General features: G+C 40.0%; 1 protein-coding gene across 9 annotated transcripts in view; it reads left to right on the top strand.

Moving 5' to 3' along the window:
* Positions 1–20,163, top strand: part of LOC141906753 (ribulose-phosphate 3-epimerase-like) — an 82,019-nt gene that overhangs the window by 33,188 nt on the left and 28,668 nt on the right. For 5 of the 9 annotated variants that reach the window (XM_074796081.1, XM_074796086.1, XM_074796079.1 and 2 more), the window contains exons 2-3: positions 16,587–16,844; positions 17,319–17,426. In XM_074796081.1, the coding sequence (XP_074652182.1) occupies positions 16,596–16,844; positions 17,319–17,426 (357 nt within the window). In that variant the 5' untranslated portion in view covers positions 16,587–16,595. Of the gene's footprint in view, positions 1–12,951; positions 13,116–16,586; positions 16,845–17,318; positions 17,427–20,163 lie in introns of those variants that run through there. The other 4 variants (XM_074796083.1, XM_074796080.1, XM_074796084.1 and 1 more) reach the window with 4 other exon arrangements.

Below are 20,163 nucleotides of genomic sequence, written 5' to 3' on the forward strand. Positions count from 1 at the left end.
TCCGATAAGTAATCTAGGCCTAGCAATTATCAACATGATGATAGATTCCGTTAAGACACTACAATATTCAAATAACAACTATCCAAAAGCTTGCACTAACTTGGTCCACGTCTACAATAAAACCATTCCGATTCCCAGTCAACATGCGTAACATTTCATGTAACGATGTAAGACAACACCGATCTCTTAGCTCTTTAAAAAGTAATGAGTTCAAAGTTCGATTAATTCTACTACAGAAATACAAAACCACCAAGCAAGCTTTCAGTACAACCATGTCAGCAAGTCCATTTTTTGAATTTCTTTCTTGTTCAAATATTGCATCAGAGTAGTTCTACCTCTGAATGCGATGACACACCCATCAACACACATATGTTCTTTTCCATGTGGAAGCTATTTTTCCAGGCATTTCGTTAAGCATTTATGATTCCTCGGATCTACGTCCATCTGCTCATCCATGAAACATACTAAAAAAATCAATAGGCCTCCATCCATTGGTATCAAATTTTGGTTGCCAGTGAGATTGGCATGCATAGGCCGGCAACCAGCCAGGAGCAGCAAGTTTACGGTCCTCTGTCCATTGTTGAGCCTGAACCTGAGCTGCACTCCGACGTACATGTCATGCCCGAGCCAACCACCAATAAGTTGTTGGTGGGAGTTCAGATGAAGATTTGTCAAACATAATAAAATATTCCCCTAAATTATTAGAAAATGTGGATAGTAAAATTATGTGAAAGTTTCTATCATTGAATGGGCATGTTGTCCAACACCACGGGGTTTTGGGCTCACTCCACTGACAGTCAATGGGGAGAGAGGAAGCGATTGAGCAAGGAGGACTGTATGTGTTCTCAGACAGAAGCAAAGCAAAGGCCGGGCTGAAGCAGAAGCCATGCGAGTCACCAGGTAGAAACAGAAAATTAGCGAATCGGGGCAGAGTGTTCCCTGGTTGAAGCAGCAAAAGCGAGGCAGAGTCGTCGTCCTTTCCCTTGAAGCAGCAAAGCTAGGCAAAGTCGTCGTCCTGTCCCTAAATGGTCATGAAATGACTAACTGCAAGACTTTCTTCAGAGTATAGACGAGAGCGATGTATTTGGCAGAGAGACGTGCACCATCAGGCTTACAAAGATGAACTGATTTTACTGAGAATTTGCTACGGCTTTTATACAAAATTGGCTAGAAACTAATTAGAATTACAATCTGTAGAATATGGAGGTCATAGGCTTTCAAATATGGCCACCAGGGTAGCCATCCATCTTGGATTTCTTTTCACCACAATGCCTAATTCTTTATGAATTTTTTCATGTTGTGTGATCTATGGGGCAGCGAAAATGGGCTTCTCTTTTCATGTAAGGATATACAGCCCTTTTTGTGTCACCAGATAAAAATATGCTGCTAAAAATATTCCACTTTCACTGGGAGTTTATATAGGTCCAAATATCATGTTATGTGAATTTTTTCAAATTTGGATAATTACTTCCCAAATTTGGGGATGTAGCCATTTGGCAACATTGTTCAGTGCAGGTCATAAAAAGATGTAACAAATGACAACATTGGTCGCCTCAGCACAGAAGTACACAAATGTTATCCTAACATATTCTGTTATGCTTTATTTTTTTCAAAGTAAGTTCTTCTAACAAAATAACATCACTACTGCTTATGAAATTCAACTAAACAATTTCTTTCACCAGTGAAGCAAAGAAGAACTTGACACTTGTCACACTTTACACGAAAAAAGCCAGTCTTACAATTTCTACAACGCCCTTTTGCACAATGAGAAGGCCAATGTGCAACTGAACCATACCGTATGTCTTCAACAGGCCTAATAGCCATTGGCTTACGGATTTTATTAGCTGGTTCTGGTGCCACGTCCAATGATGGGAGACCTCTCTTCGGAGGAACCCTGTCTGCCATCAAAAGCGCAGAGCTAATATCTAATGTCGCAGAGCGGTATTTTCCTCCGAGTAAATTACACGTAAACTCTCAGTGAGGATTTTTTATATATATATTTATTTTCTTCCCGAACTGCGTAATTCGAAACGCGAATCAAAACGACGGGATTCCCAGGTGTGCCATTCCACTATCTCGAGTAGCTGTGCTGCGTTAACAGGGCTAACCAGTCTCCAATCTCTCCTCGTTACGGTCGAACTAACCACCATTTTTTTTTTAATGAATTGTGCAGATGATTACACGTTTATTTCACTACGTTCCTCCCCTGCTTAAAGAAATCAACAGAATGAATCTCAAAACTCTGAATAATATTAAGCAATGAGGTAAGTATCAAAGGATTAGAGGAAATAGATTCATCTTTAGCTATACGCATCAACATCTCTGCTCTCCGCTCCCAATCTGGGATACTCAAATTCTCCTCTTTCCCAGTAGAGATACCAGCGTTGCACATCACATAATCATCATATCTAGCTGGCACTTTCCGAGTTCTCCCTGATCTTCTAGGTGGAGTAGGTAGAGTTGACACTTCTTCCTCATCCATAGATCCATCATCGTCTCGTTCATCAGCCTCCATAGGTAAAACATGATCTGAGCCGTCACCATTTTCTATACTTTCGGCAGGTTGCAATTCTGTTGCATTCGACCCCTCCAAAACCGTGATGACAGCATCTTGACCAATCTGTTCGGGAACACGTATTGTCTCTATATCGTTTACCTTAGTGACTGGCACACGGGGCACTACTGTTTCTATCCCTACATCACCATCTCTCTCAGTAATCGTTATCGTACACCCATCCATCTCAAGTAGAAGGTCATCCTCCTTCTCTTCTACAGTTTCTTCAGTCTGAATTTTCCCTTCTGTTTTTTTCACACGGTTAATTCCAGTTTCCCTCGATTCAGCCTCTTTATCATCTCGTAACGGAAATGCCAAACGATAGAGTTGATTACGATGCAAAGTCGTCTGTTTTCCTGACCGGATCCCCTCAAGTTTAGACCGGAAACTCATCGTCTTTCTGTCTAGTTACACGATACTCCTCATCGCGCCACTTACTAGATAGTTTCCCGGTAGAAGCTGGTCCGACGTTTTTAACCAGTACGAGATCACCAATTTGAATGGGACCACCGGATACCTTTTGGTCATAATACCATGCGGCTTTGTCGCCTTTCTTTTCCATTCGTTCTTTCGCAACCCTCCATGTTTCTGCTATCTCCTCCTGGATATCTTGGCCAAACTTTGTTTTCCGTTTTATCTTATCCAAACCATACACTTGGTCAAGAGGTAAAACTGGAGTACGTCCAAACATGAGGGTGTACGGAGCAAACCCCGTAGTATCATGAGGGCTGCAGTTGTACTGCCATACTGTCGTAGAAATGTTATTCTTCCATTTGGTTTTCTGCTTCCTGTCTAAGAGTCGAAGTCTACTGAGCAGCGTGCCATTCATTCGCTCACAGCATCCATTCCCCATAGGGTGATATGGTGTCGTCCGAATTTTTTTAATCCCAAGGATTTCACACAACTCCGACATCACATTCCCCTCAAAATTCCTTCCCTGGTCGCTGTGCAACGTCTTAGGAATTCCATATCTTACGATGAAATGATCATAGATGGCACGAGCAGCTATCCGGGCATGCTGATTCCTAGTAGGGATGACGACACTAAACTTTGAATAATGATCCGTCAACACCAACAAGTTTTCATACCCATGCGATGGCTCTAACGACAGGTAATCCATTCAGAGCAGTTCAAGCGGTTCACTCGAAACTATATTCTCTAATGGAGCAATTTGGGATTTAGCTTTATGGACCGTGCATCTCTTACAACTTCCAATGTACCACTCAACATCCCTAAACATTCCAGGCCATGGGAATCTGCTATTGACAACTTCCCACGTTTTATCTCTCCCTAGATGACCTAATCTAGCGTGTGCTAGGTGGAGGATGTTACCACTTTCCTCAGGAGGTACCAGCACCTGAACCTTCTCGGCATCGTGCTCCGTCTTCCTCCTCACTACAAGATCGTTCGTCAAGCTCAAGGATAGGAAATACTTACGATATTTTTGCTCCTGACGATTTGTAGGACAGAATGGCTTCCTCTCTAACAATAATCTGTGAAGCTTCGATATGACAGGATCCTGAGACTGCATCCGTTTCAAGTCGATTCTGGAAGGCTCATCCCAATTATTCTCATCGGAACTGTCTACTCCGGAAATCTGAGTGACTAATACACCAGAACAGAAAGCATGGATGACATCATTATCCACTTTCCTACTCAGACCGTCAGCGTCCGACATGTTTTTTCCAGGAACATAGTGCAGCTCTAAATCGTACACGGAAAGACTCTGTAGCCAGCGGTGACCGGTGGCGTCAAGTTTGGCATTTTTCAAAGCGTAAGTCAAAGGATTATTGTCTGTCTCGACTACACAATGATGACCGTACAGATAGGCGTGAAAGACATCACATGCCCATTCCAGAGCCAGAAACTCGAGCTTTGCCACTGGATACCTGGTTTCTGATGGCTTTAAAGTTCTGCTGGCAAAACCAATCACTCGGCGCTGATCTGCTGCTCTTGATAAAGGACTGCACCAAGTCCTGCAGTTGATGCGTCCGTTCTCAGCGTGAACGGCAACGAATAGTCCGCAAAACCCAGGATAGGAGGTTAGCATAAAGTAGACTTCAACCGCTGGAATGCATCCTCCTCCAATTCCGTCAGTTTTGAGAGTGGGTGCTTGGACTTCCGACGAGTTTGTGGTATATCCTTAAGTAGGTCAGTGAGCGGCTTGGCAATCCGCGAAAAGTCTTTCACAAACCGGCGATAAAACCCAGCAAAACCCAAAAACGAACGTAACTCTGCAACAGTCTTCGGTGGTTGCCACTCCTCAATCGCTCTGGTCTTTTCTGGATCAGCCTCAATTCCTTTTTCTGATATCTTATGGCTAAGATACAGTACTTCGGTCTGCAGAAACTTACATTTAGATGGTTTCGCCTTTAATCCGGCTTTCTCGAAACGCTGGAAGACTTCATTAAGCCGTTCCATGTGCTGATCTGCTCCCTTCGAAAAAACAACGATATCGTCTATATACACCAAACAGGTTTTCAGATTTAAATCACCAAGTTTCCTCTCCATAGTTCTTTGAAACGACGCCGGGGCTCCAGTTAATCCGAAGGGCATCTTGTTAAATTCGTAGAACCCAAAACCTGGTCCTACGTTGAATGCCGTTTTTTCTCGATCTCTATCCGCCATCTTTAACTGCCAGTACCCACTCTTCAAATCTATCACGGTAAACCTATCAAATTCAGATAAGTTGTTCAGCACCTCGTCGATTCGTGGTAAGCTGTACCGGTCCGGTATCGTCTTTCGGTTGAGTTCGCGATAGTCCACGCAAAAACGTAATTCCCCATTTTTCTTTCTTACAAGGACGACTGGACTTGAGTAAGGGCTGATTGAGCGACGGATAACACCCGCCTCTAACATCATTTTAAGATGTTTCCTGACTTCTTCCACCATTCCGGGCGGAACATAACGATACCGAAGGTTAATAGGTTCCTCGTCCGTCATTCGAATGGTGTGTTCAGCTATGTTGTTTGTCCCCAGATCTAGATCGTCGAGCTCAAAGATATGCTTCCACTTAGTGAGTAGTCGTTTCAGCATGTCTTTCTCCTCATCAGTTGAAACTCCTGTCAGATCAATCGATTTAAGGAACTCCTCATTTGTAACTTCCGTACCCTTTTTTACCTCAGCCTCTTCTGAACGCGTATTGACATCGCCCGAAACAACCTCCGTGACGGGAACTATACTGCTGATCACTGTCTTGTTCGGTATCGTCACTTTCTTCTCACTGGTATTCCTCATACGAACTGCAACTCGGCAACATCGTACATCTGGGAGTACAGACACAGTGGGAACAACAGACAGCGATCCAGGAATCACAAGAGAGTCTCTGGACGTCATAAAACAATTAAAATTACTATTTACAGGAGATCGAACTAACCCGTGAATGGTAACCTCGGAATTTGGTTCAACATCAACACAATGGGTAGTTTTAACATAACATGTGGAACCATCAATACTTGAGTCGGGTGGAACCAACAGAACAGAACCGAAACACTTCAGCGCGTTAGTGCCCAATAACACAGGAACTCTGTCATGGTAGTCCGTAGAATTCACCACTAGAAATAACACATTTGACAAAGAATCGTTGTATTCAACACTCAATGAACAATAACCCTGAAACGGTAAGTCGGCACCGGTAACAGTTGAAACTGAAAACCCGGGGCACAAATCATTTAAAGGATATACAGGCACATCTTTGCCAAAATGATTCAATAAAAACTCATGCGATACTGTTGACACCATTGAACCCGAATCTATTAAACCAAAACATTCAATGCTACCTATCTTAAGACTTACTTCATTTGGTGCTCCGATAAAGTCCGCAGTACTGAGGCTCTCTACTTGCCCGCCCGCTCGTTGCCTCCAGGAGTGGACGTCTGATCGTTTCCCTGACTCTGCTGCGGGCAGAACTTTCTAATATGTCCTTTCTGTTTGCAACCGTAGCAGATCCTTCTAGTGGTACCAACGGCTTCCGGTTATTTCCTCTCCGCCATCCAGTTCCTTCCAATTTCTCTGTTCGAGTTGCTGTCCTTAGAGCTCTTCCATATCTCGCTGCATTTTCTCGAATTGTTTCATCAGCGTCTTCAGCTGACCGAGGATATCACCCTCTGTAGAGGAAACTGAGGTCTGCTGAACCGTAGCCCTCCTGAAAACTTTCTTATCACCCGCAACATCCTCCTCTACCTCAGACTTCGCCTTTCGCGCCTCAGTTACTAAACGGCGGAAGGAATGCGGCGGCTCCTTGAATGCTCGAATTGCCATCTTCAGCGGCAACGAGTGCAAGCCTCTCCAGAATTGCACCTTGAGAGATTCCTGGGTAATATAAGCCTTCCCAGATGGAGTTGATCTGATTTTTTGATGCGTTCTCCTCCAGTCTGGATGACCAATCTGCTATCGACTCCGATTCTCGTTGGATTGCTTGGTGAAACTCCACCATTAATTCCTCCGCTGTGTGAACTTCCCCAAATGTAGCTTCCATCCTATCGACTATCTCGGCGACGGTGACCAATTCGATTTCATCATACATATTAGTTAGCACACGCAATGCCGTACCCCGCAAAGATGATCGTATGATGCGTAAACGAACTGCTTCCGATAATGACGTATCTCTCATTAACCCTCGTACTTCTTGTCGCCATTGAAGGTATGAAACCTCTCCTTTTGACTCGGATCCACTAAACTGACCAATTCGTGGTGCTTGGATTGAGATGTTTTTCACGGCTTGGGTAGATTCTCGATAAGAAGTTGCAGCTACATCATTGACGGATTCAACCGAAGGCTTTGAAGCTGTGGTACCCGGTGCTGCATAAGACAATTCCTTCTTCACTGCTTCATGGATGTGTCCCTCCATTTTCCCTACTAATCTGCTTTTTGTTCTCGTAAGTAGGCTTGAGAATGTCTTAATCATTTCCGCCAGCTTCGTCTCTTCATCAAAAGCTTCTTTCAAAAACTCTTCGTGCGACGCATCACACCGTTTAACAGACATAACATACTCACCCTGGCTCACCTGAACCCTCGAGCCATTCAAGCGTCGTGCATCTGAAACTGAGCGCGCATTGCTAAACGTTATAAAAATACCCCCGAGGCTAGAAGACTGGCTGGAAGCTTCGACCTTGCCACACCCGGAGAAATATTCCTCACAAAATTTAGCGGTTTCTGGAATGTCATCTAATCCCCCAATTAGGACGGACCTCTCGTATAGAGCCATAATATGCTTGCAGACAATAACTGTTCCAAAGCAAAATTATAAGCTTATTTAGCAAATCACATGCAAACCTAAGAAAAACAACACAAATGATAACTTAAGCATGAAACCGTAAACATACACGAATTTAAATCAAGCAAGTTAATTTAAATAAATAAGCAATAAATGATAACTGAAATGCTTTACAGTATAATTCAGGTAATAAAATAAACTCAAATTAAAATGAATTTCAGCATAGTCATGCATAGACGAAAACACAAAATTAAATTAAATTGTCAGTGTCTCTCGGTCACCTGCACAAAATCACCACCATGCAAATTAAATTGAGTTCAGGAACTAAAGCACAGGTCGGCAGCTTGCCAACTGATAACACAAAGCAAAATCACTAATGCTACAAGCAACTAATATTCTACCATCTACCAATAAGTAGAAAATTTTCAACCACGAAATCGATGAAATTTCACTTCCAATCCCGATGGCGTTGATGATCATTTACAAGTCGACTTAACATTTCATACACTGGTACCAGATTTACGACCAATCATCACACGTCACTTCGGAAATTACAGTAGTATTCGTCATCGCAAGATCGGAGAATTCGTTATCGTAGGATCGTCGACACTGGACTGGCAGATGTCCGTGGTTGACACTTTGTTGTTGATTCGTTTCAATTTTATTCTTCTCCCGGACGAGCCCCCATATGTCGCAAAGCGGTATTTTCCTCCGAGTAAATTACACGTAAACTCTCAGTGAGGATTTTTTATATATATATTTATTTTCTTCCCGAACTGCGTAATTCGAAACGCGAATCAAAACGACAGGATTCCCAGGTGTGCCATTCCACTATCTCGAGTAGCCGTGCTGCGTTAACAGGGCTAACCTGTCTCCAATCTCTCCTCATTACGGTCGAACTAACCACCGATCTATATCACCGATCCGGTCGAACCTAAAGAGACGAAAATAGACAGAGTACAATATAGTATCAACTTTATTTTCCTACATGAAATTCACCCTACATGGCTGAATTTCCTTAACAGAGTGACCATAGGATCAATACTTACAATAGTTTTCTTATATAAACACATTTGATTCATTAATTTAATTCATTATCATACGCAACAGACATGCAAAATCAATTAATTTCCATAACCATAATATTCCATATTAGAATACTCACCGACCAAACATCTATTCTAAAGAATGGTCCAGTTTCAGTCATATAAATACTTTTACCATAAGAGCACGGTCTAGCAACATTAACTCTTAGAATACAATGCATAAATAAATATAAATCTTACCTAAAGAGACGAAAATAGACAGAGTACAATATAGTATCAACTTTATTTTCCTACATGAAATTCACCCTACATGGCTGAATTTCCTTAACAGAGTGACAATAGGATCAGCAGACAGATTAGTACCTCAATTTGTCACAGAGGCGCCACAATACAGTAATACAGTTTTAACCCATTCAATCCCAATTCCATTGAGATTGACATATCAAAAATCACTCTATTACACTAACCTAAATTCTTTCAAAGCTTTTTGATACTTTGTTTTCAATACCTGCGCATCACGGCGAGCTAAAAACCAGGCATTGCATGTACACATATCAATTATATTGGCAAAAATTCGTTGGTAATAACGCTTAGATCTCAAGGGGGTACAGTATGGGGAAACGGTCATATCAGCCAGATCAACACCCCCATATGCTGATTATACATTTTGACAATGTTTGGTGCAGGAATGTCCACTTTTCTTTTCTCGTTTTTGTCATAACGCTTTACAGATCCAAGTGGTTGTATACCAGCATAATAGCTGGCTAAGATCACGTGTTTATTATCGAACCACTTCACTATGGTTACACCTGCCTTCTCATCGGTTCGGTAATCAAATGACCCCCGGCCTTCTTTGGTCTGATATTTATCAACTTTGAGAGAACAGTTTCTCAATCTGTCTCTGCTCATTGTACCCACAGAAAATATTTCCTGCTTTTTGAGGTACTCTATGAGTTCTATACACGAAAAAAAATTACACTTTAGAGTTCTGTTTATCTTGTATACTTTTGCTTAAGACAGTAACAAACTGGGCAGACTTCCCTAGTTTCTTTTCATCATCATCATCGAAATCTACATTTCTGAACGTGGACAATCCACTGTACGGTAAGAAATCATATAATGCCAAAAACACCAGCAATGGTGAAATATTTGAAACCCCACTGTTCAGGCTTATTTTTCACATATTGCTGCAAGTTGCCTGCTCTTGTTCCGTTGTAGGGTATCATAGTTTCATCGATAGAATACTTTCCCTCTTGATCAATTTCCAATAGTTTACTCCAAACACTGTCAAGAAGTGGACGCATTAGCAAACCTGTCCTCTGGATCAATAGCATTATTATTACAGAAATGTATACGTCTTGTGATTTATTCAAATCTCTGTAGAGACATGTGATCAGAAACTGCAGGTATACGACAGGTTTGAGACCAGTAATCACGATGCGCTGGCGATTTTAACACTCCCATTATCAACAACATCGCCAAAAAACTCTTGATTTCATCTTTGTTGGTGTTTATCGATTTACCGGTGATTTGAGTCGAATAAACATTGGTCTGTTCGACAATCATATCAGTAAGTTCTTCACTGAACAATCTGTCAAAATACACAAATGGTGTATAGAGCCCTTCGGGCTCTTCAAACTGCACATCTTTGCTTATATCTACATTTAAATGGGATTTTTACCATTTGTATGGGTATGCTTTTTTTCTTTTTTCTACTAGGAGGAACCAATTCACCATTATCACTATCATTCCTGTCATCATCGTCACCCTCAAGAGCGCCATCACCATCATTGTCATCGTCACTAGATCCATCTGTTTCATGATCAGGAGGTTGAAATTCTTCATCTTCTCTACTGTCACTTGCTGCATCATCATCAGAAATATTTCCAGATGTAGGAACCAAAGCTCTCACTGATCTACCATAAAATGAGCAAGTCGGAAATGCCATTATAACTGGAATGTACAAAAATTTAAGAGATTTTAATGGGATCCATTTATAAAATCAGTAAAAGTGTACAATGACATATAAAACACATCTAAAAAGCAATATTCTAGTCATCAGAGAGATGTACATTAATATCAGTAATTTCATCTATTCTGCACATTGTTGCCATTTGGCACAAGCAAAACGTGACTATCGAGTCCTATGTTGCCACTTGGCTACAAAGAAATTTATCGATGGATAATTTTATGATAAAAGTATTTTATTTCAAATATAGTGTTGTCTCCATGAACTTTAAGTTGTGTACAATTGAATTAGCATGTATATGTATATTTATTTTATTATTGTGACATGTAGTTATAAGTCTTCTTTACCAACACATAATATATACATTTCAACACTACCCAGCCCTCAACGGGCTTATAAGTCACCATTAATTAGATTTATATATAGATAAATTTAAGTGGCACTGAAAGGACATGAACTCCTTTTACTCCAACATTGTTTAATAAAAGTTGCTTGAGTTATTTGATAGTTAGCCATTAATATTTAGGGTTTTCTGTTATTTCACAGAAAACCCTATTGATATCCGCGTGATTATTAGGGTTTTCTGTTATTTCACAGAAAACCCTATTGATATCCGCGTGATTATTATTATTATTATTTTCTTCCACACTATTTTTACCAAAAGAACATAGGCTATGTTACCTTACCGCTGTTTCATATACAATCCATATAATATCGTTCAGCTCACTGAGATCTACAAATAGCCCGCGTGTTTTTTCACGAATCATCGTTACAAAAGCGCTGTCGGGCCGTAAACATCGAAAATTTAGCTCCATTCAATGGGGCGACATGTTTTTCGAGTCGTCATCCCGAAATCAACCCGCAGGCCGACGGTCACTTCGATTATAATTTCAAGTATAAATGAACTAATTTATTGCCGCAGACTTCACATTCAGTCGCGGTCTTCAAACAGTGATTTTAACAATAGCCCATTTTCCTCATCAAATCATATTACCGATACACTGGAAATTTACCACTTTAGATTATAAAAGCACTGTCGAGCCGTTAACATCGACGAATCGACGTGTGTTACTACATCGTCGTTCCGGGGATCAGCTGCGAGTTTCTTCTCATCATGAGAATCAAATCGAGTACAAATTAATTCATTACTACCGGTGATTTGGCTGCGGGCGTCATGCAATTAGTTTAGCAATACCTATTTTTCTTTACCAAATTAACCGTGTATTTACTAAGATAAATCATAAGTGTACCGGGGAGTCGTAGGCCTAAACTAAACACGCCGAAGAGATATAGCGGAGAAAAGCTGTTATGTCGACGAGGTATCAAAATAAAGAAATATATTACTTTATTCGGCCGCGGGCTTCAACCTCTATATCAATACCATCAATACTCTATATGTCCTACAGTACATACCGATCATTGTCAAATCCACAAGGTATTCACTAAATACAAGTATACAACACACTCCTATCCGTATGCTGGACTCACACTTGACATTCGGAGTAAGCGTTCGCTGTGGAGGAAAGGAGATCGTTCGCTGTGTCACTTGAAGTGTTTATCGAGTTTTACACGACCTTAAGGCTTTAGTATGGTGGCTGATAAGATAAAAAAACACGAATATGCAAATGAGAGCGACATTACGACAAAACGACAAAACTAAAATAACGCGAGAAAACAATGATTTTGATTTTGTCGCCCGCGAAAAATTCAATATTTTGGTTTTGTCGCCCGCGAAAAATTCAATATTTTGGTTTTATTGCCCACAACAATTCATTACTTTGGTTTTATCGCCAGCGACAATTCATTATTTTGGTTTTGTCGCCCGCGACAATCCTTCTTTTTAGTTTTGTCGCCTGCGACAATTCATTATTTTGGTTTTATATTTTGTTTTTGTCGCCCGCGACAATTTTTTTTTTTGGTTTTGTCGCCCGCGACAATTCAATATTTTGGTTTTATCGCTTGCGATAATTCATTAGGGTTTTCTGACTTTCGTCGAAAACCCTCTTGAAATTCTGTTGACTATTATTAGGGTTATCTGACTTTCGTCAAAAACCCTCTTGAAATTCTGTTGATTATTATTATTATTATATATTTTCCGCCGATTTCGTCAAATAAAATTCATCTTCATTCAGATTCGGCAACTGACAGCTTCGAAACGGAATGTATAAGTTTATACTGTAATAACGGTCTCTCTTAACCAACAGATTGTCTGAATGTACTTTCCATCCTATTTGAAACTTAAAATTACTTATAAGGTTACTGTAAATAAAGAATTGAATTGAATTGTTAGACAACAAGCACTGGCGAAATAACAGTTTTTGACGTCATTTAGTAAGTAAATAAAGGAGGGCTCCGAGAATTTCCAAATCACGGGGGACTATACTGGGGTTAGACCACTCAACCAAAAAGAGGATTGCTCCGATAATATCCAAATCATCTCATTTTAATTTTTTCCATCGAATACCCGTTAATTAATTTTTCCTTTCGATCACATGCATCCAGAAAACCGGTTATCGCTGCTTTGAAACTGTTGTTGTTTTGTTAGTTCTTGGAAGTCATGCACCTCCTGTGACATATCTACAAAAAGTTTATACCGTTCTTGTTCGTATTTCTTACATGACATAATAAAGTGAAATTCATCTTCAACGCATGCTTCAGGTCTACAAAAGTTACATACGCGTTCCTCAACCCTTTTACCCCTAAACCGACCCAATTCTATTTCCAAACCCAGGACACCACACCTTAGCTGTGCTAATAAGCTTCTCTTCTTTCAATACACCTTAGTGCGTACTTCATATCAACTCATTGTAAATTATCTATAAAATTAGTATTTAGACCGAGGCTTCGACATAAGTTACCAAAATCTCGGAACCAACCAATATTCAAATCACGTAATTGGAGAAATATACATTTAGTGAGTCTATCATCCGCCATAGCGATAAGTCTATTCCAAAGACAGAAAATTTCAAAATCACGCTTATACTTAGCTGGATACCATCCAAAGTCACCCTGCATTGCCGCAATGGGGGTTAATGACCTCACACCAAGAAAAAATCTAATGGCTCTAGTTTGCACCCTTTCTATCAGTTTATTATTCTTTAAACCCCTCACACCGGCTCCGTAACTAAGTTTAGGGTCCACAAATGATTCATATAGTTTAGTGAACGTTTTATAAGCGATATCATACTGTGATTTTAACTTATACATTAATTTCCCTTTTTCATGTAACAATGTACGACAACACCGATCTCTTAGCTCTTTAACAAGTAATCAGTTCAAGGTTCGATTAATTCTACTACAGAAATACAAAACCACCAAGCAAGCTTCCAGTACAACCATGTCAGCTAACCCATTTTTAGGCCAGCCGTAGGCTGAGCCTATTACTATACAAATGGAGCGAATTTAAATGACATGGTTTCCACACAAAAGGCTTTTTTGCTTGCCAAGTGAGGGCATATTTGAACAAATCACGTATTTAAGCGTAATCCGTTCTCGGAATCGTAGCGAGCAGAATTTTGAAATAGGGTCTCATAAAAATGTTTTCTGCATTTTTCACGAAAGTTAAATCGGGAAAATTTCAATTTTTATCAGCCAATCAGGAAGTTGTGTCTTCCCTGTGATTGGTTTATCTGAAAATATCAGCAGCTGTTCACGTGAATTATCGCGATTTCATTACTGGCGCTTTTGCGCATGACGTCATGTATCAACACGCGACAATACTTCCGCGTTCGCTACGTGTTCGCTGATTGGCCCATTTACTGGGAAATTCCACAGAAGCCTAATGTGGTTTGTTACAAGCGCTGTGATTGGCCCGACCCGATTCTGGCATGGCTTTAGCTTAGTGGGTTCCAATCCCTTGACGGGTGAAGATGATGGATCCTATCAATATCTATTGAAACTAATAAGTTTCCCGGTTGGGCAGCCGCGGATATCTACCGGAAGTATTCGGGTTCGATATTTCGAGGTTTCTTTGAATTTTGGAGTGATATTGAAATCCAGTAAATACCGACGGTAGATTGTGAAAACCCATTGCATGATATTTGTATTACTTAATCAACGAAAAGCGTCGGGGCCGCGCCAGGAGTTTTCGTGATTCAAGTAGCACAATAGCCTACTTCTTCGTGTTCGTCCACCTCAATTTTCACTCCGCCGATCTCTGACACGGCTCTGTCCCCGTCGGCGCTGTGATTGCACTTTCGTATCACCGAAATTTTTTATTTCTTTATCAGGGAGGTCTGGAGAATAAAAAAGTCAAAATTTGGATATCACATAGGCCTGATTTCATTGAATAAGTCGACCATGGTCGTTACGTTTCCGTACTTATTACCACCTAAAACCGTCTGAACAATTTTGTCACAACCAACATTTCGTTTACAGAAATCAGGTGTTCACGTGAACCCGCGGTATCGTCTACTGTTTTACTTCCGGGTTTTATTTCAAGATTTAAAATTGTATTTCAAGATCGATTTCTATGAAATCTTTAGTTGATTTGGTGTTTGGGAGGAATTTTTATTTGCTCTACAGAACATTCATCCTTGACAATTGCGCAAGGTTCGCGAAAAAAATGGTTTTACTAAATCGGGTGTATGACCTTGATATGCTAATTAGCCATGTGCCCGAATTGCAAATTCAATCAAATTTTATTCTGCCAAAAAAATATTAAATACAATTCGCTTTCCAAGAGTTAATGGTATGCTGCATGGAACAAAGTTGTTTTGAGATGGGTCTTGAAGCTATTGAGATCGAGAGATAACCATCTAGATAGTTCGTGAGAGTTCCAAAGTTTTGAAGAGGCTTCAAGGTAATGTCTTGATATTTGGTTTATACGTGTATCTACCCTAGACACATCTTCAGGCCAAAAACTGGCCCTGTCAGATTCAAGATGGCCGACTGGCAGCCATTGTTGTTCGCCAAAATCAGCACTTTTTACACATTTTTGAAGTTTTCGAGGGAAATTTTGAAGACACTTTTATCAATAACCTTGATCATTCGTATATATTTGTTTCCCCCGAGGGCCCATCGGCATGAGAAATTGGGTCGATCGGACTCAAGATGGCCGTACTGTGACCTTTTTTGTTCCCAAAAATGTCAATTTTGGCCTGAATTCTGAGTACTGTAGCTTTCTAATGGTGTGCCATGTTTCATTGCAATTTGTAATGGGTATTCTTTGGAAAGGGATCTTTTATATCCGAGAGGGTATTTTTGACCAGGCAATTATGACGCACTTGGCGGCCATCTTTGAGTCATCAGTACTCATTCGTAGGTGGAAAAAAGTTTTTCCACATCATAATTGATACTTAAGCATATTTTGCTACTATAATCAATTGGAAAGTTGTAGCTCATGACATGTTTTATGATCGAGGTGAGTTTCAAGCTCATTGGTTATTGTTTATGGCCACCAGGGGGCGTTGAACAATACAATAACTTAGTATATCTATATTACATTCGTACCTATGCATATTTTGCTACCACAATCAATTGGAAAGTTGTAGCTCATGACATGGTCTATGATCTTGGTGAGTTTCAAGCTCATTGGTTTTTGTATATGGCCACCAGGGGCGTTGAACAATACAATAACTTAGTATTTCTATATTACATTCGTTCCTGCTGTCTGTGTTAACACACGATTTTACTATGTAAATGATATTGAGCAGGGAGTGTATATTGATAAATATAACCCACAGATTACATCATTTATAAAAAGCAAATCTGACAGGCTGGCCATTGTGCCCCTTGGGGCTCTTGTTAGAATTTCTTTCTTGTTTCATATTATAATTATATCATTTTGATTATTTTGATTAGGTGCCCAATATGGCTTCCAACTTGAGCAACACTTTCAGGGCAAAAATCGGTCCGTCAATTTTAAACTCAGATTTGTCAAGTCTTGGTGATGAATGTCAACGGATGCTTAATGCAGGTGCAGATTATCTTCACTTAGATGTCATGGACGGACACTTTGTACCAAATCTAACTTTTGGGCATCCCGTTGTAAAATGTCTGCGTCCAAAATTTCCTGGCGTCTTTTTTGATATGCACATGATGGTTTTGAATCCAGAAAAAGTAAGTGTACTATTAAGTATTATTAGAGTGAAACCAATGGAAACCATAAGTGATTATTTTAGCCCAGAACTTCAAAGGTTTTGATTTCTTAGCCACGGAATTTAGTCAGCCCTTTTGAAAATTATGTGGCATATGCCCATGCCCATGGCAACCATGTGACATCTCAGTAATTTTGATAACCCTGGACTCAAACCCCTGATCTATAAGTTGCCAGTCTAGTGCTCTATTAAATGGGTCATTGTGACTGTATGAATCTTGCACTGTAAAATTGTTTTGACACAATGATTGAAATTCCTGCTCACTGATTGGATGATTTTTTGTTTGCCTCCATTTGCCCCCCCCCCCCCATAAATATTTTAGCCATTCGATTAGTTCACACAAGTATTGACAAGCACACCAAATTTCAAGGCCCATTATTCCTCCATAGTAGTAGCGTCAAATTATTATACAGATTATCATTGAATTTTCTTTTAGTGGATTGAAGAAATGCAAAAAGCTGGAGCTGACCAATACACATTCCATATAGAAGCAACTCAGGACCCTAAGGAATGCATACGAAAAATCAAAGAAGCTGGAATGAAGGTAATTGGAACCCTATACTTGTTCAGCAGACTATGCCTTCTAGCGGCAACAGAGTCACCCACATTAATTTCCGTGTTAGGCAGTGTCTGTTTTGGCCCTGTTTTCTCTGTGCAAATGCCATCACCAAATAAGATCTCAGTAGATGTTCACCTAGGCAATCGTGAGGAGTGTGAACTACAACTTCTCAGGGCTTCCTTAGATTTGGATCGTTACAAGTCACCTTGTCAGTGAAATATCGAATAGGAGTAACCCAGGGCTCGTACTTATACAGAAAGGTTGTTCCTTTAAGCCAAAGATCAAGATGATGGGGTTGTTTAGTTGAGATTTCCCTAAAGGCGTCATCAAGCATTGAGGTGGTTCCCCGGCTCAAGTCCGCCCATAAGTTCGACACAGTTTGTTACATGTGTATGCAAACGCGTATGTTCATTTGATATATAGCACAGCACAACACTATCGTACTATCAGTCCAGCAAATTTAGTGAACTTAAGATCGATTTCTCAAACTAACATAGAGTACATTTGAACCAACATGCAGCAAGTTCGTGGGAGGAATTGTCAGCTTCCTAATAGGTGCAACTCAAGATTTACTGAGTATCAATGAGCTCATTTATCCTTATTGTCCTCATTTATCAGGCCATACATTCAACGAATGAGGCTGCATGGTACACTGGCTCAAGCCGCTAAAATAATGTAGTTTGCGAACTGATAACTTGTCAAAACCCTTTAGCTTGAGACTTCTGTGAATCTAAACGTTGACAAGTGAATTAAGTCTCAAAGCCAATATTTCAACCAAAGTCTGCGCATTGAATGGGCGTTAACTTGACCCCATTCTGATGTATTTTAGCAGAGCTTCTGCAAGATATCTTATGCTGGAAGGATTAGTTGGGCCACGAATCCCATCGAGTCGAACATGAAGTTTGCAAATGAGGGTATGTTTCGAAAAATTTGCAGGATATCTATCACCTTATTACCATTGGTGAAACACTTTTCCGTATTGTAACAATATATAGTGAATCTGAACACTAATATACGAGAAAGAAGAAGTCCGAAAATTTTCCTATATCCTAATAGTCTTCAATAATCTTCAGGTTTGCAAATGAGGGTATGTTTCGAAAAATTTGCAGGCTTATCTATCACCTTATTACCATTGGTGAAACACTTTTCCGTATTGTAACGATATATAGTGAATCTGAACACTAATAAACGAGAAAGAAGAAGTCCGAAAATTTTCCTATATCCTAATAGTCTTCAATAATCTTCACGAAGATCTTCGTCGAATCAATAAATTTTTAAGTTGAGGGAAACTTTTCAGACTTCGTCTTTCTCGATTAGTGTGGGATCTTCTATTTATCTGTCACCTGTTCGTCCATATGATGCCAAATGTTCTGCTGAGTAGCAGAGAGCTGTGATCATGTTAACTCACTGCATATTGACCTGTTTGTTACATCTATCGGAAAGTTGTCTGTTGGTGGTTCTAACTTGGCACCTTAGAGCACTAGAGGCAGTCGTCAACATCAATGTTGCACAAAATCATATCAATCACCTTGTCAAAGTTGTGGATATTGTCATTGGCCGTGACAGTTGCACAACTTTGCTGATATACAACCGCACCTCCCTCTGCATAATACATAACATATTTTTGACCGAATTTTAGCCCGGCTTAAAATAAATATTGTGACTTCCTCAGACCACCAATCTTTTTAAAACATGTAATTTGACAACAGGAAAAAGGGCGTTCAGCATCAGTAAAACAATGTTTAATTACATGCATTAATTTCCCATGCGTCTGGGTAATCGCCTACTGTTCTGTTTTATTATATAGACTAGCTGACACCCCTCAAATGGATGGCTTTTTTTGCCGCATGGGTCCATTGGTTGCAAGCAACCCCTTCCCCCTTCACATAAACCAGAGTTCTGCTATTTTTTTCGTATGAAATACATTCACTTTGATTGGCTGGAGAGTGCATCTAAATGCTTCAAATGTTTAGAATCCTTGGACCAATCACCCTCAGTAATCTGTCTGTGGTCTAATTTCTCTATCTTATATTACAAAGCTTATCTAATTATAACCACCAATGATTAAGTAACTCATTAGTGTCATTATGCCCCCAGTGCCATTCTGAGTCAAGATTAGATATCATTACAAACAGAGATGATTATTTTCCGCCATTTTTATATGGCCTTTCTGAATATAAAAAATTACCACCAATGATTACCGTATTTTCCGGCTCGGCCAATAAGCCGAGGGCAGTTTTTTAACCTAAAATACATTGATTTATCAATGCTTTGCCCAATAAGCTGCGGCCCTACATCAGGGATTTTAATTCAGTGTGAGTGCGCAGTGTATACTATCATTGCGGAGTCACTGCTATATATAGACTTGCTCACCTATATTTGCACACATGGGGCTGACTGCTGACGCACGTATATACAAATGTACTGGCGCTGCACTATTAGATTGCCACTGTGAGGTGATGAAATAGTTCTGAATAGATTATTGATAGTAGATAATGACCTCAAATAAATATGGAACACTCATTGATTTTGATGATCTTCAGGAGCAATACAGTGACATGGTTCAGAGAGTAATTATTTAGGTGAGATCGTATCTGTCCAATAAGCCGATCACAATATTTTGGGTAAAAATCTGAGTTAGAAGATTGGCTTATTAGCCGGAAAATAAGGTAGGTCACTAACTAACTATGCATTGCCCCCCCCCCTTACAGAAGTAGCATAT

This window comes from Tubulanus polymorphus, chromosome 6 (assembly GCF_964204645.1).
Source record: "Tubulanus polymorphus chromosome 6, tnTubPoly1.2, whole genome shotgun sequence".
NCBI lineage: Eukaryota > Metazoa > Nemertea > Palaeonemertea > Tubulaniformes > Tubulanidae > Tubulanus > Tubulanus polymorphus.